The sequence below is a fragment of the Gossypium raimondii genome, chromosome 9 (assembly GCF_025698545.1).
Source record: "Gossypium raimondii isolate GPD5lz chromosome 9, ASM2569854v1, whole genome shotgun sequence".
NCBI lineage: Eukaryota > Viridiplantae > Streptophyta > Magnoliopsida > Malvales > Malvaceae > Gossypium > Gossypium raimondii.
In genome coordinates, this window is record NC_068573.1 from 2,528,854 (window position 1) to 2,553,110 (window position 24,257).

The 24,257-nt window shown below is 30.5% G+C and overlaps 1 protein-coding gene across 2 annotated transcripts; it reads right to left on the bottom strand.

The window, feature by feature from the left end:
• Positions 1-1,858: 1,858 nt before the first annotated feature.
• Positions 1,859-4,060, bottom strand: LOC105798132 (BAG family molecular chaperone regulator 8, chloroplastic). 2 transcript variants are annotated; one of them, XM_012628061.2, is made up of 3 exons: positions 3,237-4,060; positions 2,584-3,153; positions 1,859-2,442 (listed from the first exon to the last, which is right to left on the bottom strand). In XM_012628061.2, exons 1-3 carry the CDS (start codon positions 3,813-3,815, stop codon positions 2,167-2,169), a joined length of 1,425 nt encoding a protein of 474 aa, XP_012483515.1. In that variant the 5' UTR covers positions 3,816-4,060; the 3' UTR covers positions 1,859-2,166. The 2 variants fall into 2 exon arrangements, with proteins under 2 accessions (XP_012483515.1, XP_012483513.1); XM_012628059.2 differs by having other exon boundaries at positions 1,937-3,153; positions 3,237-4,047.
• Between the last annotated feature and the right edge of the window lie 20,197 nt (positions 4,061-24,257).

Sequence of the window (24,257 nt, forward strand, 5' to 3'; positions counted from 1 at the left end):
GTTGCTATTGCTCGTATTATTTTTGCATCATCGTATTTATTATTGTTTTGTTATGCATATTAACATCATATATCAAAAGGGAATTTTTCTAAGTAAGGCAATATTTTGCATTTGGAAATTTGAGAAAGTGTGCCCTAACGTGCTGGGTTTTAATTTCTCGTTTGACCAAATAGCCAAATATACTCTTAAAACTTCAAAGTATGAGTTTCTAAAACCATAAGGTGATCTTGATTTCGAGGGTTTAAAGTATCGTATCCTAACGTGCTGGATGTGATATTCTTTCAGAACAAGAGAATCTTAAATTTCAATCCATGTTATTCAAGTTTTTTTATCGTATTTTTAAAACTCTTCAAAGTTGTCAATCTTCGACATTAAGACACTAATTAATCAACTAGGTACCAATTTTTGGGCGTTACGAGGGTACTAATCATTCCTTGTACGTAATGGACTTCCGAACATGTTTCTCTGAATTTCGCAAACCAAAAGCATTGTTTTAATAAATCTAAACCGTTTATTAAAAACAACCGTTTTACGAGGTGACCCGATCACACCTCATCAAAAAAGATTAGTGACAACTCCCATTTTCGTTTTATTTTCAAAATTCAAGTCGACCCCGTTTTCACAAAAAAAATGGTGTCAACATTAATTTTTTGAAATCAAGATAAACTTAACACAAAAAATAAAGTTATTATTATATCAATTTCAAAAACAACAAATTATCTTTCTATTAATAATTTAACAATCGGTGGTCAATAGTTAGATAACCGAAAAAGAAACTTCTCGTGAAAAATAAACGAATAATTCACAATGATTTGAAGAAGCCGAAGGCTTTTGTATGAGGAAGGGAAAGAGCTCACCTCTTGTGTACTAAAATTTTTGAATGCTGAGAAAGATTGTACCGATGCACACAAACTTGAGACTGCAGCCACCACCACCAACCATATGCCATGGTTAAGTTCACCACCTCCTCAGCCTATCCTCACTTGTTTTTGCTTTTCTAGGAATACAATATTTGCCTCAACATTATCTTTTGGATGGCAACAGCCATGATTCTATGCTAAAAACAAATGGCTTGCAATTTCATTGTTAAATTATTTAGTTCATCCAAAACCAAGTCTTAAGAGACCGAACCGGGTCACTCTTGAAGCTCATGCATTTGGAACTAGATCATCTGTATAACCCATATTCGAATATGTTAGAACAAATACTGGTGGAGCAATTAAGCTCAGCATGCGATTACTTGTGCTGCAGATAGTATGTAGTTAATTTACTTTTTTATTATCTACCAAAAATAAAACAAAAATGAAAAGTCGAGACAACATGAATCGTTTACCAACACTTGCGAGTGTCAGCTATATTGCTTCGACTTCTCTCCCAAGTTTGTATTTGACACATATTCAAACAGGGATGTAAAGATTCAACCTTCCAATACATAGAAAACCTTGGAAGAAAAACACTAGTCTGAGTAACATGGCGCGGATAATTGTAGATACGGTGCAATCAAGTGATAGACACAACAAGAACTAAATGGTTAATACATACGCAAGTTCTTGAACTTGGCGACTTATACCTACTTGGTACCTAAACTTAAAAACTATACATGTCAAAATGTGAGGCTGCCACATATCACCATGCTATTGGTCACCAGTGCCATGTTACCGTATTTTAACAGAGTTAATCAGGTACCTAAAAAAGAGTAGCCGGTTGGCTTATGTTTCCAAATTTAGGTATCGATTAGGTCTAAAAAAAAGTTTAAGTACCAAGTAGATATAAGTTGCCAAGTTCAAGTACCTCTTATATATATTAACCCCGAACCAAATTATATCTACATTATGAAGAAGCCAGAACTCCATCCCACTAGTTGAAAACACACGTATATATACATACCATTTGACATGGGAGTATTATAGTGAAGGGAAAAAAACAAAGAAAAGAATGACAGTTCCAAGTTCAGCTAACATTAAACACTCAATCAAGTGCAAAGTTACCAAAAATAAGTCAAACCAACCCCTCTTCAATGGGAGTGAAAAAATATATTGCCTGAGATTCACAGAACAAACTCCATGGGAACAGTCTCACACTCATCAATCTGAACTAACTATTAGAATGACAGATAAGAAAGAAAAAGAACCAATAAAGATCTAATCTTTCATAACGGTGATATATCTATGATGAAACAATTTTGAGCGCACCATTCCTCTTCTTCATTAGATCAGCTTTAGATTCCATCTTCACAGGCAATGGAGCAGAAAACACAAAATCATCACCTTGAATCTGATAGTCCTCAACACTGTTACTTCTTGCCTGTTTGTTCAAGTTAATTGCCTCCTCCAAATTCTCAACTAAATCTTCACTTTCTTTGACAAGATTCTCCGTTGTATCTCCACGTTCATCACTCGAAACACTCTCATCGGTTAAACTACCATCTCCACTTGAACTAACCTCATCTCCATTGCTAATAATCCTGTAAACATTCCCATTTTCAGCAAAGCTTACAGTTTTCTTCACTTTTGGTTGAATCCCTTGCCTTTTCAACAAAAGCTCACCATTTTTGTTCTCTGCTTCATCTCCACTTGAAGTAACCTCATCTCCATTGCTAATAATCCTATAAACATTCCCATTTTCAGCAAAGCTTACAGTTTTCTTCACTTTTGGTTGAATCCCTTGCCTTTTCAACAAAAGCTCACCATTTTTATTTTTATTCTCTGCTTCATCTCCACTTGAACTAACCTCATCTCCATTGCTAATAATCCTATAAACATTCCCATTTTCAGTAAAGCTTACAGCTTTCTTCACTTTTGGTTGAATCCCTTGCCTTTTCAACAAAAGCTCACCATTTTTATTTTTATTTTTATTCTCTGCTTCATCAATACCTTGATGAAAACCTTCAAGCTCAACAACATCATTTCCTTCTTCAATGGTAGAAAACCTCTCAAGTTTTTCAACTCTGTCTCTCAGCTTCTCCATTACTTCACCAGATTTGGACCTTAAAACCTTAGGTTTACTACTACCATTTCTCAAAACCCTAATGTTTTTTGCATTCTTATATAGGAGCTTATGCCTTTTTAAAACTAACCCATCAACATATTCTAAAAACTGAATCAAATCTTTACTAACTGACCTTTTTCCATCTCTAATCATTGGATCACCACCCTATAAAAAAAACCCATATTTCAAAATCCAAAAGAACGAAAAATAGTCAACCAAGATTTCAAGTACCAAATATAGATATATACCTGAAAAGAGTCCAGTTTGAGAAGCAAGTCCATGGCTTTTTGAGAAACAACTTGGGGATCAAAATGGATATTATTGGAAACTGAAAGCTTGAGAGTGTTGAGACTTGATTTGATAAAGGCGAGATCTTTGAGCTGTCTAAGTGTTCTTGATCTATGAACTAAGAAAGCTCTGAAATGGGTTTGGATTACACGAGCAGCTGCATCTTTAAGTGAAAATGAAGGGTAAGAAGAACAACTTGAGGCTTTGGAGAAGCTATGGAGTGATGATTCAAGAGCATTGATACGGCTCACAAGTGAAGAGATGAGAAAGTCGGGTTGTTCTTGCTGTTTTTGATGAAAGTGATGGTTTTTAGTGGCAAAGTTTTGATCTTGGAATGATTTTAGATGATGGGTTTGATTTAGATAATGATTTTGTTGGGGTTGAAGGAGAGAGGCAAGGGCTTGTAGAAGATGGTCAGACTGTTGGGGATATGGAGACGAAGCCGGTGCTGGTTGGAAGCACTGACTGCAAGAGCAGGTGGAGCAGCTGGTGGCGGAGGTATGGTGGTGCTGATGGTGGTGGTGGTGGTGGCAGGCCATGACTTGAGGGTTTTGAGAAGGCAGTCACTGGCAGTGGCTTATGGGGACTTATGACTAGGGACAGGAGAGGCTCTGTTGGGATAGAAAGATTGGAGTTGGCAAAGGTTTGGGCGTTTGGGTTTGGTTTATGGCTTTATGGGACCATTTTGTAATTGTCTTTGTTTTGGTTTAGTATTAGAGAGAATAACAAGTCGAGATAGATATTGAAGTTTGAGAGGGACCTGCAAATTTATGGATAATCCAACATGAGAATAAGAATCCGATGCTGGGCCATATTTTAACCTTTACCTGCTCTAATCTTGGTCAATGATCTAACAAAGAATGGCTGCTATCATTTTATCAAGTCTTCTTGGAGTTGGAAGGTATTCATGGATTAGAGGTGTTCAATTGGTTTGGTCGGTCAAACTGAATCCATATTTATTCTGTTGATTGTTTCGGTTAATTGACCCATTTTTTTTCCTTCTTGTTTCCTTCTAATGAACAAGGATAAAGATCTTGCCGCTGAATGGTGATGAAGCTCTTACTGCTGAACCACGATGAAGCCGTGAAGCTCTGGTTACTGGACGGCTGTGAATTAGGGATAGCGTTCCATCGAATCGAGTGATGATTTTTTTATTTAATCGAGTTGATAAGTTTTATTTATCATCTTAACTCGATTTGAAATTTTTTCGAATCGAGCTGAGTGAAATAAAATTTGAGTTGAGTCGAATTGAGTAAAATTGTTCAAGTTAAATTAAAAAATTAAACATGTCAAATTAATATCTTATTATCATATAACTAATTCTATTTTAGAATATATAAATTTGAAATCATATATATTTGAAAACTCTTTCAAAGCAAAATAAGAGAAAAATTAATAAACTTGAATTGTTAATTTACTTATTTAGGTCCCAAAATTAATTTTTTAGATTTTTAAAACTTTTTATATATTCTTCAATTTTTTAGAATTTTTATTTTTATATTCTTTTAAATATAAACTTTGGAATTCTTATAATTATTTGGATTTCTAAAAGTCATTTTGAATTTTTGAATTTTGAAAATTTTTTTGTTGAGAGAGACCAATTTGTTCGTTTTCAAATTTGAGCAGGAATTAAAGGAGCATTTACACTAATCTTTTATTTGACTTATTCGAATTGTAAAGTTCAACTCGACTCAAACTCGAAACTCGAATTACTTATTCGAGTTGACTTTAAAAAATCGAATAACTCAATTTGATTAACTCAAAAATCAAATTCTTTTTAGATTTTTTTCAAGTCGAATCAAGTTTTGTTCACCTCTACCGTGAACAAATGACTCAATAAATCTCATTTATCAAATGTATCATTCATATAATATTCCATCATAAAAAATTTAGAAAAAGACCAAACTACCCTTATGGGTCAAATTACCATTTTACCCTTTTATGTCAAGCACAAATTCCTCACAATCAATAGTTACTAACCAACTCAAATTCCATAATTCTCGCTTAATTGGTTAAAATTATATTTTACCCATTACTCGATAAAATAAATAATTTATAATTTAATCCTTACACTATGAAAATTTTCTAATGTGGCCTAGAAGTGATTTTCATCATATGGATATATATTCCAAACTATTTTCATGCCAAGTAATAAATAATAATTCACATTTTCTCTTTTTGCTTGATTTTACACTTTATTAATTAGTTTTCATTAATACTATAGGAAAAAAGTCTGAATCATTAATACAACCCGACGAAACATTTTCACTTTGTGAGCTTTGTCATCATCACTTTTTTGGACACTCGATGTGTTCTTTTTGCAGCCATCTGGGCCATGCTTTCAAGTATCATTGGAATGATGCACAAGGTTCATTATCTAAATACTCGCCTCCCTCCAAATTTGAGACGGTTTAGATAAAAATAAGATAAATTATTAAAATAATTATTTTTGTTTATTTTAGATTATATTTAGTTATTTATGTTTTAAATGTTACGTTTTAATCACTTACGTTGTAATATTTTAGTTATTGAGCCATTAATTATCGTTAACGATATAACGGTAAGCTGACATTACACGTTAAACCATAACTTCAAACAAAAATTTTAGGTTAATTTATTCAATTAGTTTCCATATTTTTTCGTTTTGAGCAATTTAATTTTTTCTTTTATGTTTCTTTAACTTTTATTTTTTCTTTATTTTTCATTCTCTTTTACTTCTCTCTCTGTTTTCCTCCTTTCTTCATTTCTTTATTTTTTGAACAATTTAATTTTTTTGAGTGAGGCGAGCATGTGGACTAGTTTTAAATAAAGAAGGAAGGAAAATAGAGGGAGAAGCATAATAGAATAAAAAAAGAAGAAGAGGAAAGTTAAAAGAACATAAAAGGAAAAAAATAAATTACTCAAAATGAAAAAATATAGGTACCAATTGTAGAATTTAACCTAAAATTTCCGTTTAAAATGATGATTTAATGTGCCATGTCAGATTATCTTACACCGTTAACGATAATTAACAGCTTAGAAACTAAAATGTTACAACATGATAACGTAAGTGATTAAAACGTAACATTTCAAACATAAGTGACTAAAATGTAACCTGAGGTAAACAAAAACAAAAGTGATTATTTTAATAGTTTACACATAAAAATATTCACCTCGAAAAATATGGGTTGGGCTTAGGCTTGAACATTCAAGGCATGATTCAAGCCTGAGCCCGACTCGACTCATTTTTTTAAGTTTGTGATGTTTTATATTATTTTATTTTTATATATTATGTAATTTATAACACAAAATTTATTCATACAATATAAAATTAAACAAATGTTAAGATGAGTTATATATAAAATTTTAATAAATTAAAAATATATATAATTATTAAATCAAATCAAATTAAAATAATATAAATATAAAATTTATTTTTAAAAAAATATGGACAAGCCTAAAATGGACTTGAGTTAATTATTTACAAATGTGAACAAATTTAGATAAAATTTTAGATTAAGTTAGACTTAAACAAATATAAAATATATTAATATGATGTCTAAAGGTAAGTTGTACCCATAAACACATCTAATCTACTGCGAATGTATTCATACTCCACTGCCTGCAATGATGCTTTTCAATGGCAAAACTAACCCATGTTGTAAATTGACATACACACGCCCGTGAGGAGAATGGAGGCCAGGTAGGTTCTAAAGAGTGTTGCAGTAGGAAAACATATTTCAGGGGAAGTCTTACAAGGAAAAGGATTATACAAATGAAATGATGACTGTCTAAGAGTTTAATGAGACAAAACAATGACATGTCTCCACAGCATAATTTCAAGCCACAGGCCAACGGTTGCACGTTCAAGCCTCTACATGAACTATTCAACGGCTTCTTGAAGAGAATATAATTTCATATCCTTTAATCGAAAACTACACCACTAGTAAGAGTATGCATTATACATTCTCAGATTGTCGAGTCAATGGGCATACCACCCGTTAAATCACAAAGCAAAATTTATACAAGTTAACTATGAATAAAAATATCATCCACCAGCACATTGTTAAAAAATGGTAGGCATGAATTTTAATAGCCTCACAAGGCATTGTATATTCCCGAATCATCGAGCCAATAACTATCAGTCGAACTACAAAGTGAAGTTTTGGGGGGTTTCTTCCTCTCTTCACATTTCAACCATCGAAAGCACTTCCCTATACTTTCCCTTTATCACTGACGACTATCCGCCCTTTAAAGGTGACCCATTCTAAATTGTCATCCACTACTTTATTTGCAACAACTACTACCTGTGGAGACAACGTAGGGATGGTCTCGAGACAAGGTCACTTTATGACTTACCTCTTAACTGGGAGAGGACTATTTTTATATCCTACCTCAACATTTAAAATTGATTGTTCCATTTTAATTATTTGTGATTAAATTACTATTTTATGTCCAAATGAATTTATTTATGCTTAATTAATTTTTTACCAAAAAAATAATTTTTTCTTTTTAATAATTTATTAATTTTATTTTAACATTTTTAACTTCTAAAAAGTTCTATATTCCAAGATTTTATATGCACAAAATGTATATAAAAATTTTAATAGTAAGTTGATGTTTTTAATGGAAAAGGTAACTAAAAATAAAATATTTTTAGGATTATTCAAAGAAATAAATCTATTATTATGTATATGTATCAATATATATTAATATTGAATTTACTTTCTCTTTTTTTTCTTCTAAATTTAAATTGGTTGGTTTCTTTTGTAACACCCTATACCCAATTTGATTACCAGATCAAGTATAGTGTTACATTAGTTTTCGAAACTCTAATAATAATATTTTAATAAAAATATCATTATAATTTGTACATATTAATTTCGTTGCTCTAGTATATTGATTATTGATATTCGAAATAAGCCGAAATAAAAATTTTCAACCATTTCTACATTTAGAACAATATACTAAAGTGAAAGAAGGGCCATTGTGAAAAGTAAAGAACGTGACTGTGTCGATTTTAGTAACCATGTTTAAATTTGAAATTCAAGGGATAATTTGCCAAATTAATTCCCAAAATTTACCTAGTTTAACCTTTGTTCACATCTCAAAATTTAAGCCAATTTAATTCAAATATAAATCGTAATTAATTTTCTTATATTACTTAATTAACATTTAAATTATTTCACATAAATTAAGTAGACATCGAGTTTCACATTTAAGTCTCATCACATTCAACCTTAATACACACACCTAGGTACATGCCATTTACTGTAACAACAAAAATTAATACTTTACCCCTTTTTCGGATCCATTGATGTGATGAGATGAGGTGCCTTCAATCTTCAAAGATCCATTTTTCCTCTACTTTTAACCTACGCATATAAACACGAGTTAAGTTATTGCTAACTTAGTAAGTACAACTAATATTTAGATTATAATCTATATTATAAATTATGACTTATTTATTATTACTACAGAGAATCATTTAAATGACCTGCTTATATTCATCATACATAATTTACCAATCGATTCACTTATTCTTACAATTAAGTCCAATTTTATTATTATTTACTCATTAAACACCAACTAAACATATTGATTTAATCATCATATATATATAATACTAGAATCACATGATTTATTCTAAATTTTCATTTATTCCATTTAGCTAAAATTTCGATAATTTACTTTACTTATTTCAACCATACATTTTCTTATTTTCTCAATTTCAAATTTTCAACACATAAAATCTATATAATTCAATAATCACTAAAATAGTTTTGTACCTTTTTCAGAGGCCCAGAGACTTAATAGAACACATGATATATGAAATGAGTAATGAACACCACCAAAATGTAACTTGTCTCAATATTTAATAATCTTCCATAATTCCTCTAATAATTCTTATTATACATTTCACCTGTCACTCTTACTTATTTTACAATTTATACCTCATCATGACATTTCATGTAACAATATTTTTCTTTCAATTTCAGATATAACATATTTCATTTCTCTATTTAACTTCCATATTCCACCATAATTTCTTATCACATTCACATGTCGTTTTCATTTTATTTTATTTTCTAAATTTTGTCTTTGAGGCATCAAATCCACAAATAGAATTTATAATTCTCGTTTCACCAATTAATATAATTTCCATAATTCATCACTAATCTTTATTAATTCTTTCTTTTCATGTTATTTTATGCTTTTAACACACTAATCCTTGTCTGTCATTTTTTTAATCAAACATCTATACATTATTTCACGTATTTCTCTTCACATTTACTTACATAAATATATAGTTCCATCAACTTTTACATCCTCTAGAATTTAGTATTTTTTATGCACTCTAAATCTTTTCTCACATCTCTTTCAATTTCTTTATCACATATTACTTAATAAATACAATCAATTCATTATTTATTATATTTAATCATTATCAAGTCTTATTCTTCACTTATTCAACTTATAACTTTGTAATTAAATACCATATTAAAATTATATTCATTCTAACAATTAACTTCATAATCGAGACAAGTAAGAATCAAGTTGTACTTACAACTCAAAATATGGAATCAAGCTTTCTTCCTCCTTTAGCTCCTCATTTGCTTTAATTCTCTACTTGTTTCTCACTTCCCTTCACTTTTTCTCCATTTTTCCATATCAAAATACACAATATTTACACATTAAAACCATATTCACATATCATATTTTATGTTTTTCAAATAAAACCAATATGTATTTCAAGAGAAGTTTAACTTTCTTACCTTAATCACTTGTATTCAACACTAATTCTTATTTTCTCTCTCCTCCGAGACAAGTATGAGTACATTTCGTTTAACAGTTGGGTAATTATTACACTTCTCTACTAATTTTACTCATTAATCTTGAAGAAATTTGGAAGAAACAAACTGAAGCACCATGGCTAATGGCTTTTATAGCCCTTTTTTTTTTTTTTATCATTTTCTTTCTCCATTTGTTTGGACTTCTCCATCAATTTATCTATACAAAAATCTTTTTATTTTATTTACCATCTTGCTCTTTCCACTTAATTACAATTAAGCTATTACTTTTTATAATTATCTTTTAATTCTTTTACCATTTTACCCTTTCACTTTTCTATAATAACACCCATGTGTCCTATTTCCTTTGGTATATTTTCACCTCTAGTCTTTCCTCCTTTTCATCAATTTAATTTAATCCTTCAACACTCAATTTTCTCACCTTGTCCCAATACTTTCCATTAATTTAATTGTTTCCCAAAGTAAATTTATATTAATATTTATACTTTTCCAAATATCTTATGCAGCTATCTTTTATGTCTCATAACTCTTTAAATTTTCAATTTAACTTTCCTCAAAATTTTGACAAATTTATTGTATATTTATCACTGTTCAAGACTCTAAATTTTTTGAGGATATTACATCTTTAGCTTTACTAAATATATTATTATCACAAATTTTAATGATTTTTCAATTCAACTAACAGCAATTTAATGTTATTTCAATTTCAATTACATACTTTGTATTTCATAATATTTGTTATTAAGATGGGTATATATATGGGTTTCTTTTTATATTCATTCTAGATATTATTCTATGTTTAAATTAGATATGAGGTTTGAATTACACTTTTATTATGACGAGTATAGATATATTTCACTTATATGATTTAATATATTCATGGCATATTCTACAAAATTATAACAACTTTTTGTAAGGTAAAATAGTATTTTATCTAAAAAAATAGTCAGGGTATCTACCCTCGATAGTATTGATTAATTCTTTCGGCACGGGTGTTCTTCGAAGAGGTAAACCCCTATCCCAATGGAAATACATGGTAACATAAAAACCAGTGAGAGAGACTCATGAGCAATTATCTTTCTTGTACTGTCCAGTTGATCACTAAGTGATCAACTATCTCTCCCCCCCACCTCACAAAAGAAACAGTCCATCCTTGACCACCTGGTTGAGTCCTCTGTTAAGCCATCCGTTATTAATAGGTGCACTCTCCTCAAGAGGGGATCACTTGAGAACCATCACCTCTCCTATAAATACCCCCAAAGCATAATATAGAAAGAGGTCTCTCCTTTCTTTCCAACAAAACCTAAAAGTCCAAGTCATCATCCTCACCCCTTGATTCTCTCTTTCACTCTCCTACTTTTCCGACTCTAAGCCTCGGCGTGGGTGAACCGACCTTCCTTGTTGATATCTTATATCAAGAATAGTGCAGTGAGCATGGATTGAATTTACTTGTTCCAGCCAAGAACATAATAAATCTATCTCCATCACTCCTTTTCCCCTCTTTTTCGCTGTTTGCTTCATTCCCTGCATTTTTCATTTTGATTTTCCTTTGATGGTTTGTATAATTTCGTCCCTACAATTGCTTTCTTTGAGCTCTTTCATAATGATCCGCAAGTTAATGCATGGTTGGATCGTGTATGTTGTTTGGTTTCTTATTTGATAGTGTTGTAAGCTTGATATGTTTAGAATTTAGAATGCTTTAGTTGATGACTAAACTCAATGGATATCCCCTCCATTTCCTTTTCACTATAACCCACTATCCCTGTCGCAGGTCAGATCTTTCTTTTCCTTTACATACACATATATTTATGTGTATAATATGTTTCAGTCATCGGGGGTGTCCAACACCTACCCCTCTCGTTTATATTTTATCTAAATAAAAAATATATATTAAAGACTCCCGCGGGAGGTGTCCCACGGAATTAGAGAAGCACGGAGGGTGGCTACACCCTCCATCTACATACAAGCATATTAATAATACATGTATAATAGAAGAATAGCAATAGCAATCCCATGAAGCGGGGTTTAAGGAACCCCACAAAGGGTCACATATACACATGCATGTATTTGTATTTTATAAATAATAATAATAAAAGTTGTTAAAAAGAAACCACGAAAGGTCACCATGGAGAAATTTGAAGTAGAGATGAGCATGAACCCAAGCATTATCAAATGATAGGTGAGCTAATTCCCATGTTTATATTTAAAAGAAATGATAACAAGTGATAATTAAAGACCAACAAAAGGTCCAATTGGGGGTATACCCTCACTTGCATGTGTTTGCATGTGTATAGGTATTAAAAAAAAGAGTTGATGGCCGATTAAGTCTTAGCTTGATTAACATCGATATTATTGTCAGTGGAAAAAATATAAATTCAAATGTGCTGAATCGAATTATCACAAGTGAAAGTGGGGCATGAACCCACCATCTGTTCCTCATATATATGTGTTATAAAAAAATTTATATATTGAAAGTGACATTGCGGTGGGGTTTAAACTCCACGGGAGTGTTCAACATCCCCATACCCACGAAGGATTACCTCTAAAGACAGAATTTCCCATTCATGTATGTGTATATTTTATTTGTTAAAAGAAAATATAGGGTAAAGCAAGGAGAACCTACGAGGGGTTCCCTCCATATGAATAATATATCATGTATATGGTGGTAAGAGAAAGTGTCCACGAATGTTTAGTGAGCACGGATTGTTCCCATGAGATGTATCGGTACGCATGTATAAAAAAAAAAAGAGTCGCGTAATATCGCAAAAGAAAGGCTAAAAGTTTAAGAAAAGAAACCCATGGTGGTCATATCTACCGCCTACATTTATATTATATTTAAAAATTCTACATATTCATCAAGTGGTAAATCAGTTTTTATTTACATAATTTTTTTATATTATTATTTTTTATTTGGTAAGTTTTGCTCAATATAGGAGAGCTCAACACGATATTAATCATGTAAATTCAAAGTGAGTAGATTTGGTTGATAGTTGTGATTCAATGCGGTAGAATTTCACTTTCCACGTAATTTTTGGTTGCAAGAGCAACAGTAGTGTGATCGTCATATGATTCCATAAGCCTCTCCTATGTGTGGGAGCAAGACATTTATTACTTTTCACGTACTTTCGAGCTGTGAGAGCTGATGGTAGTGCGATTGGCTTTTGATCAACATTTAGGCCCTTTCATGAACCATTCAACAGCTCTCTGCATAGGCAAGGCATATCTCCAACCATCAACATTTGGGCTCTTCCATGAACCATTCAACAACTCTCTATTGAGGTGAGGCATATCTACAAAAATCAAAATTCGAGCCGCTTTGCAAATCATTCAGTAGCTCTCCGTGGAGGTGAAGTGCATCTTCAAAAATCGACACACAATACCCTCCCACAAGTACGGTAACATCCCAAAAATTTTTGGAGTCTTGAACAATGATAAATATACAATAAATTTGTTGAAATTTTGAGAAAAGTCAGAAATTGAAAATTTAAAGAGTTATGAGACATAAAAGATAGGTGCATAAGATATTTGGAAAAGTATAAATATTAATATGAATTTATTTAGAGATAAATATTAATATAAATTTATTTGGAGAAACGATTAAATTAATCGAAAGCATTGGGACAAGATGAGAAAATTGGGTGTTGAAATATTAAATTAAATTGATGAAAAGGAAGAGAGACTAGAGGTGAAAATATACCAAAGGAAATAAGACACATGGGTGTTATTATAGAAAAGTGAAAGGGTAAAATGGTAAAAGAATTAAAAAGATAATTGTGAAAAGTAATAGCTTAATTGTAATTAAGTGAAAAGGGCAAAACGGTAAATAACATAAAAAGACATTTTTGTATAGATAAATTGATGGAAGAAACTAGAGAAATGAAGAAAAGAAAGGATGAAATGGCTATAAAAGGCACGTCAGCCACAATTTTTACACCATTTCAACTTTTATTTTTCTTTCAATTTAGTCCTTTTCGTCAAATACAAATCAATTAAGCTAGTTTCTTCTGAATTTTTTCAAGATTAGTGAGTGAAATTAATAGAGAAGTGTAGTAACTACTCAACTGTTAAAAGAAATGCATCCATACTTGTCTCAGAGGAGAGAGAAAATAAGAATTAGTGTTGAATACAAGTGATTAAGGTAAGAAAGTTATACTTCTCTTGAAATACATGTTGGTTTTATTTGAAAACATGAAATATGATATGTGAATATGATTTTAATGTGTAAATATTGTGTATTTTGATATGGAAAATGAAGAATAAGTGGGGGGAAGTGAGAAACAAGTAGAGAGTTAAAGCAAAGGAGGAAGAAGAGGAAGAAAGCTTGATTCCATATTTTGAGTTGTAAGTACAACTAGATTCTTACTTGTTTTGATTATGAAGTTAATTGTTAAAATGAATATTGTAGAAGCCCAAATTTGCCCAGGCCCTACCAGCAAAATAACACCAACCCACAAGCCCAATTACAACCCAAACCCGAGGCCCAAATTGAGCCCAATTTCCCAAAAAACCCCAACTAGGGTTTCGAAAAATGAAACCCTAGCCAAGCCTAGCCGCACCCATCCCTCTGCTGTTTGCCTTGTCCCATCGCCACCCACCGTGCCTAGCTTCATCAACACTGCAAAAGCAGAGCAGAACACAAAAAGCAAACAACAAATAATAGAAATATAGAAATAGATGAGATATAAAAGCAAAAAATATGATCTTTGTAACAACAACAACAATCGAAATAAAAAACAAAAAGGTTGACTCCATTTTCTTTCTCTGTTCTTACATTGCTATTTTATTTATTTCTATTTTATTTTATTTTATTTTTGTTTGTTTGATTCCTTCTTTATAACAAAAAAAAAGAAAAGAAAGGGATACTCACCGGTCTCGAAAGCCCGTCACGGAGACCACCTTCATGTTGGAATCGGACTAAAAGGGAGTACGAAAAACCCTCCTTTTCGACTTTTCGGGACTAAAAGGATATTTTTAGAAGGGTCGAGATCGGGTTCTAAAAATGACTTTTGGTACCCGACCACCGCCATGACGGTGACAGCGATCCCACGCGGAATCTGGGCAATGCCAGTGAAGCTAGAGAGAAAACAAAGTTTTAACTCCTTTTTGAAACAAATCTGCTGAAATGAAAAAATAATTTTTGGGCTTTTATATTGTTGGCAAAAGCAGCGTTTTGGGGTGGGCTCTCCAGTGCAAAACGACGCTGCTTAGGAGTCGACCAAACCGACCCGACCAGCCGCCTAGGATCCGCGTGTTTCTGCGGTGAGGGGATATTTATGCGCGAGATCCTTCCTCTTTTGCGCCTTAATGCAATCTGGTCCCTTTTTGTTTTTTAATTTAGCCGTATAACTTTACTTTTGTTCCATTTTAGTCCCGCTCAAAGTGCTGCGTTTCGGGGCTTCGGGGTATTTACCATTTTGGTCCTCCCTTTTTTCGCGCATATTACATCTTGATCCTTTATTCCGTTTTATTTTTGATTTCAGCCCTGAGATTTCGTTCCCGTTTTGAATTAGTCCTATTATTATTATTATTATTATTATTATTATTATTATTATTACCTATTTATTTATATTGATTCTATTTAAACTTCTGGTACATATATATATATATATTTTACAACTTATGTATCTATCTATATATCTATATACGTATTTTCATTTTCATAAATACATACATATTCATATATGATCTTTATAGTCTAAAATACATCCTTTTTATATATATTTTTAAATCCGCATGTACATACACATTTTCAATATATTTTTAGTATGTATATCAATTAACGTATTTATTTGTATACATATATATATTTTCATTAGTTTTAAACTTTATTTTTGTACATATATTCTTTTCTTTTATTTTACAATATATACATATACACTTACTTTTTATATGTATTTCTCTATCTTCGTATTCCATAGTTTTATACACCTATATGCACATATTTTTTATATATACGCATATTTATTTATTTTATATAAAATATACTTATTATTTTGTTAATTCATGTATACACATATCTTAGTTCATGTCTATATATATCTTTTTATACTTAATTGTATTTGCTATTTATTTATTTCATTTTTGTTATTATTTTGAATGAATAATTTAACTTTATTCGTTTTTTTATTTTGTTATTTTGTATGTTGTAAGTTTGATCGTTCATATTGATTGCTATTGCTTGCATCGTTTTTATATTTTCATGTTCATTATGATTTTTCCATGCATAAATAATGTAATTTGCTTTCACTATGATTTTGTGCTTTATTTTTACTCGATATAACAAAATTTACTTATTTTTTAATGGCATTTCGTGTTTGGATTCGAGAAAATCATGCCCTAACTTACTGGGTTTTGATTTTCTCGATAAATCTAAATGCACGAATCTTTTTAAATTCAAATTTTAAATGATCTCGGGATTAAAAAATTGCGTCCTAACTTACTGGTCGTGATCTCATTTTAAATCCGAGATGGCTAAAATATCTTTTAAATAAGCTTTTTTTTATTCGTGCCAAGAATCTGAGACATTGTATTCTAACTTACTGGATATGATTCTCTTTCTCGATCAACGTGAAATATACTTCTTTTTCCAAAAATTTTCATTTCAATACGAGGATCATATTTTTTAATTCTTTCAAGTTCTCAATTTTCGACATCAAGATATTAGATAATCAGCTAGGTACCAATTTCTGGGCGTTACGAGGGTGCTCACCCTTCCTCGTACGTAACCGACTCCCGAACCCGTTTTCTGGATTTCGTAGACCAAAATCGTTGTTTTAATAAAATCAAATTATTTATTAAAAACAATTTCTTCCAAGGTGGCCCAATCACACCTCGAAAAGGATTGGTGGCGACTCCCTTTTTTAAAACCTAAGTCGACCCCGTTTTTCATCAAAAAAATGGTGTCTACAAATATAATTTTAATATGGTATTTAATTACAAATTTATAAGTTGAATAAGTGAAGAATAAGGCTTGATAATGATTAAATATAATAAATAATGAATTGATTGTATTTATTAAGTAATATGTGATAAAGAAATTGAAAGAGATGTGAGAAAAGATTTAGAGTGCATAAAAAATACTAAATTATAGAGGATGTAAAAGTTGATGGAACTATATATTTGTGTAAGTAAATGTGAAGAGAAATACGTGAAATAATGATATATGAAATAATGTACAGATGTTTGATAATAAAAAATGAAAGACAAGGATTAGTGTGTTAAAAGCGCAAAATAACATGAAAAGAAAGAGTTAATAAAGATTAGTGATGAATTGTGAAAATTATATTAATTGGTGAAACATGTTACATGTATTAAAAGAATTATAAATTCTATTTGTGGATATGATGCCTCAAGGACAAAATTTAGAAAATAATAATAAAAATGACATGTGAATGTGATAAGAAATTATGGTGGAATATAAAAGTTAAATAGAGAAATGAAATATATTATATACTGAAATTGAAAGAAAAGATATTGTTACACGAAATGTCATGATGAGGTATAAATTGTAAAATAAGTAAAAGTGATAGGTGAAATGTATAATAAGAATTATTAGTGGAATTATGGAAGATTATTAAATATTGAGACAAGTTACATGTGTTAATAAAAAAGGAAGATATAATTATACGAAGTATTGTTATAAGGATTAAATGGTAAAAAATGTAAAAGTGACGTGTGTATATTATGAATTGCCCAAGTAGACGAGATAAAAACTATGGGATGTTAGTGGCATGCCATTAAGGAACCCTAGCGCGCTCTCTGGTTATTAGAACGTTAGTGCTCTCTGATTATTAGTATGTCAGTGCTCATTGATTAGCACATTTGTGCTATCTGTTCATCTGTTTCGGCAGTGTTCTATTCTGTTTCGTATATCTTGTGTGTTTTATTAAGTCTACTGGGCCTCTAAAAAAGGTACAAAATTATTTTAGTAATTATTGATTCATATAGATTATATGTGTTGAAAAGTTATGAAATTGAGAAAAAAAAAAGAAATATATGGTTGAAATAAGTAAAGTAAATTATCGAAATTTTAGCTAAATAGAGTAAATGAGAATTTAAAATAAAGCATGCGATTCTAGTATTATATAGATGATAATTAAATCAATATGTTTAGTTGGTATTTAATGAGTAAATAATAAATGTGGACCTAATTGTAAAAAAATAAGTGAATTGATTGGTAAATTATGTATGATGAATATAAACAGGTCATTTAAATGATTCTGTGTAGTGATAATAAATAAGTTATAATTTATAATATATATTATGATCTAAATAATAGTTGTACTTACTAAGCTAGCAATAGCTTAATGCATGTTTATACCCGTAGGTTAAAAGTAGAAGAAAATAATCTTTGAAGATTGAAGGCACCTTGTAACACCCCTTAACCCTAAACCGTTACCAGAACAGGGTTACGAGGCATTACCGGACATATCAAACAATTTACAAATAATTTTTAAATAAATAACCAACATATTAAAATAAATCATAAATTCATATAAAGTTTAATAATTGATTACATTCATTCTTTTTTTTTTATAAAAATTTCGACAGTATTTCTGCTTATTTTTACATATAACCCCCTGCAAAAATTTCAAGCATAACCAACCCAATTCCAGTATTTCAACCAAAGCATTTATATACTTAAATCTTACTTGACATATTGACATAATAACTTAATTAATAAAAGTCTTATTATCATTTCTAATTAACACATAAAACTAATCAAGCCATTTCAATTTGATACCAATGCCATAAAGGACTTCTACCATTTTACTAACATAATCATCAAAACACATAATATCTTACTTTACAACAAAACTATATAACATACCAAAATAACTATTATAATTCTTATGTACATGCCACTTTCAATTAAGGAAGAAGACATCACCAAAATCTCTATGTCGGAGTCGGGATTGTCCTGGATGCTGAACCGAGACTCTGATCCCTTTTCGACCTGCGCACGGAAACAACCGTACGCTGAGTATTTTATACTCAGTGGTATTACCATAATTCAAATTATAATAGCAATAAAGAATTATAATTACCAAGCATGTAACTATTCAATTTCTTAAATAACAATTAATTCATAAACTTTTATTATTTAACAATAACAATACAATTTTAGCTATTCTTCAATCTCAATCACATATCACATGTAGCAATTTCAATCACTACATAAACATTAAATTCATGCCTTTCATTTTCAAATCAATTTCAATCAGCAAATTTTAAATTTTCTCATATTCAATACCACAATCGATCAAATTCATTTGATTTTCTCATTTTAATTATTCACCCTATTAACAATCTGGACTTTGACGGATACACGAATTCCAACCCAAACACACCAGTAACATTGTGCCTAAAATGGTACATAGTACCTGATCAGTATACTACACATAAGTGCCTGAAACGACACACGAGGTGTCTGATATACGACACATAAAGTGCCCGATCGGCAAGGCCGATGAATCCCGTACTCATCCAAATCCTATGGCATGCCAACTATATCCGACTTAGCCCGACTAGTTAATAGGGTATATAAATCTCACAATCTAATTTTCACTTTTATTTCAAGAATTCATTTTCAATATTAATTATACTTTCTTTCTTTTTTTTTTCTTTTTTTTTCCATTCACTAATTAAAACACAGTTCAATACCAACACATACCTTTCTTATTCAATTTAATTTTTTTTTCAAATTCAATTCAATAAAGTCACTTACCTTATTATATGCTTACCATACACATAATTTAAATTTAACATCAAATAATAAATAATTTGAATTATAGTAATACAAACCAGAATTTTGCTCGATTATTCCTCAATAACCTTCTCCTTTTCTTTGTGTGCCGATGCCTCGAGTTCTTTGTTAGCTACGAAAATAATAATAATTTACACCATCAATTACAACTTTAATTTATAATAATAATAGAATTTCTATCTAATTTATACTTTAATTCCAATTTAATCCTAACTAAATTTATTTACTTTTCTAATTTAATTCACCCTCTATTTCTATTCAAATTTCTTCTAAACTCAAATTTAACTACCAAATTTTCAGCATATTTCATTAATTTCGAATTTTCCTCAATTTAATCCCTACAAACATAAAACTTATAACTTACTTCACAATTTAATCATTTTATCAACTCTAACTAGAAATTCTATCAAATAAACCCTCAATTCCATCATTTATTCAACATAAACCCTACTCAAAAATCTATTAACTTTCAAATTTTCAACTTAAATCCAAGAGTATTTCACTCTAGGGTTCCAAAAAAAACATCAAATTTATGAGAAAAAGACTTGATTTAGCTTACCTATTAAACTTCAAGCTTCAAAATCTCAATTTTACCCCTTTCTTTTCTTTACCCTTTTCTTCCCCTGTTTTCGTCTCTTTCTCTGTTTCTTTTTAGCTATTCTGTTTCTATTTCTTCTTTTGTTTCTTTTATTCTATTCCTTTTATGCATTAGTTAATAATAATAATAATAATAATAATAATATATTATTATAATATTATTTACTTAAATGATAAGTAAATATGTAATAATTACTAATATATGTATTTCATTTTTCCACATGTCTTCATTTGCACCATACATTTGTCAACTTTTTTATTTAAAATATAATAATAATAATAATTTAATAATACTAATTTAATAATATATTTTAACACATAAAATTTTTAGATTTTTTATGCTTATGCGCCTAATCTTAAGCCATTGGCTTATTTACCTATTTAGTCCCTCTTATTTTATTTTAATCTATAATTAAACTTTCACTTCTATTGTAATTTAATCATTTTACTAATTACTCTTAATTAAGCTAAATTCACCTATCTAAAACCTAATTAAACACACAACTAGTTTAGTAAATAAAAAAATATTTCTAATAATTATTTTCAAACTCAATTTACTAAGACGGAGGCCTGATATTATACTTTTCCGATGCCCTTGAATTTTTGGGTCATTACACACCTATCTCATCATATCAGTGGATCCGAGGAAGGGGTAAAGTATGAATTTCTGTTGTTTCAATAAATGGGTATGAATTTCTGTTGTTTCAATAAATGGCATGTACCTAGGTGTGTGTATTAAGGTTGAATATTATGGGACTTAAATGTGAAACTTGATGTTGGCTTAATTCATATGAAATAGTTTAAATGTTAATTAAGTAATATAAGAAAATTGGATTTTAAAATGCTTAATTATGATTTATATTTGAATTAAATTGGCTTAAAATTTTGAGATTTGAACAAGGGTTAAATTGGGTAAACTTTAAGAATTAATTTGGCAAATTATCCTTTGAATTTCAAACTTAAACGCGGTTCCTATTTTTCACAATGGCCCTTATTTCACTTTACTATATTGTTCTAAATGCAAGAATGGTTAAAAAAAAATAATTTTGGGTTATCCCAAATACCAATAAAAAATATATATATACTAAAATAATGGAACTAATATGTACAAATTATAATGTTATATTATTTAGACATTATTATTATAGTTTCTGAAAACCAATGTAGCACTTCTATACTTAATTCGGTAATCGGGTTGGGTATAGGGGTGTTACAAGTACCCTTCCACGATACCTTCCCATGAGTACCTTCCCACGATTACTCCCAAAGTACCCTTCCACGGAACCACCCAAGTTACAGCTCTCACACCCTTCCACTAAGGGTTCATTTTCATTCCACTAAGGGTTAATCCATCAAGTGGTGGTTCATCTTATTAAATCTGCATAATTTCGAATGGTTGCTATAGCCTTCGAGGCAAGCCTAATTTTGAATGGTCGTTTTACCTTCAATGTTGGCATAATTTTAAATACCTACAAACATTTGCAATGCTTATGATGTAAGCACAATTCTTGTTAGAGTTGTATAACTCAAATTCCTGTTAAAGAAAATATAGTGGTAAAATTAAGGGATCTGTGTAGGGCTTAAGGCCAAGGACCGAAACTCCTCTTGTGTCATTCAGTTTTCAACATTAGTGAATTTATTCTCCTCTACCCGTGGTTTTTTCTTGAAAGGGTTTTCACGTAAAATCTATGTATTTTATTTTTCTTTTCTTTATGCTTTGTAATCGTTCTATATTACCATTATCAACGTTAATTTTAACAATTCCAAATATTTGTGAATTACCACCATTTTTGTAAGAAGAAATACAAACAAATTTTACTTAAACCAAATTGACCTTACTCACGATATAGAAATCTTACCATTGCTTTTCGTCTCAGGCAAGGTCATTTTATAATATTTCCTTCGACTAGGAAAGCGGAGACAGTTTTTATAGACATGAATGTTGACCATAATGTAGATTCCACTAAAACCCCCTACATATACCCGTTTTAGGATCCACTCACACATTGTTAAAATGGGTAAACATGAATTTCAATAGCGCAAGGCATCATGCATTCTCAAATCATCAGGCTAAAAATTGCATCTTTCGTCCTGTTGCTTCATTTGTAACAACTACCATTGCAAGGGCAACTTGCAGATGGTCTCGAGGCACAATCACTTTATAACCTATCTCTCGATTGGGGGAGGGGACTATTGTTATCCCTCTACCCCAATAAGGACACGTGCAACATGAAAACCAATTAGAGAGACTCGCGAACAACCCTTCACCTTGTACCATTTAGATGGTCATTCTATCCCCCACATGAAAGGAACTGTCCATCCTTCACCACCCGGTTGAGTCATCTGTTAAGCCATCTGTTATTATTAGGTGCACTCTCCTCAATAGGGGACCACCTAGGAACCATCACATCTCCTATAAATACCCTCAAAGCACTGTATAAAAAGGGTGTAACAGCCCGATTTTAACCCTAATCAGAATAGTGGTTTCAGGACCATAAATCCTAGTTAGAAAAATATTTTAAAATTATTTTCTGTGTTTATTATGTATGAATTTACTTGTGTGAAAATTTTGTGCTTTAATTTTGTTGTTTGAGTGCCCGATTAAATAAAAGGATTAAATTGCGTAAAATAAAAATTTAGTGGTTATTTGTAAAAGGGCCGAATAGTGGTTGTTCTTTAAATATGGGGGTTTTAATTTGACCATTGAAAAGATAGTGGACGACGTTATGTTTATAATATATAGTTTTATTATTATTTATAAAGGTTATAATAATAATTTGTATATTATAATGTTATTATAATAAAAACAAAACATAAGAAAGTGGCCATATTCATTATCTTTGTGCCAAATGAAAAGAGAAAGAAAATAAGAAAACCAAGCTAGGTATTCGGCCCTTGTTCAAGCAAATTAAGGTATGTTTCGGTTTCGGTTTTTGATGATTTTTATGTTTTTGAGATCGTTGTTTCGAATACTACTCGACCCATGCTTAAATTTTTGAATTTGATGATGATTTTGTGTTTTTCCATTGTTGAAAGCTTGTGATTTTGTTGTTTAATGATAAAAAATAAAAGATATGAAATGGATATATATATATATATATATATGTTGAAATTTAATTTTTGATTATTTTGAGTAATTAGGGCTAAATTGAAAAAATAATAAATTGAGGGACTAAAATGTGAAATAAATGGCATGCATGAACTTATATGAGCTTAGTGCATATTTGGCCAAACTATTGTGCAAGGAAAGTTTGTTTATTTTGTATTTTTGTGAAATAGGGACTAATTTGTGAAAAATGTGAAATGTTAGGGGCAAAAGTGTAATTTTCCCATTTATGTGTTTTTGGATTTAATTGAATGAATATGTGGTTAAATTAGTTAAAATTGAACTTATTTAGATCAAGAACAGAAGAAAACGAAATTAGATCGGGGAAAGTCGAAAGTAGTCGAGTAGTCAACTGTGTCCGTCAATATCTGAGGTAAGTCGATAAGCATTTAAATGTTGTTAAATTAAAGAATATATAAATGATAAGTGATAAATTAAATTATTGTATTTGTTATATGCTTTGGCTGAATGTGATTATCGAGATACAGATTTTGTTTCGAGTTTGATTCGATTGATAATCAACGCCTAAAAGCCTCGTACGAACCCTAGGAATAGATAGGATACTTATGTCATGACATAGTACTCTGATATGTGTTTTCGTGTAAGACCACGTCTGGGACGTCGGCATCGACTTGTGTTTACGTGTAAGACCATGTCTAGGACATTGGCATCGTATTTGATTCGTGTAAGACCCTGTCAGGGAAAGTGGCATCGATATGAG

Coding starts and splice junctions, on each gene's coding strand:
- LOC105798132 (XM_012628059.2), bottom strand. CDS start 3,815: ATGGCCTGCCACCACCACCACCACCATCAGCACCACCATACCTCCGCC. Junction 3,154..3,236: donor TCAAACTGGACTCTTTTCAG/GTATATATCTAT, acceptor TTTTTTTTATAG/GGTGGTGATCCAATGATTAG.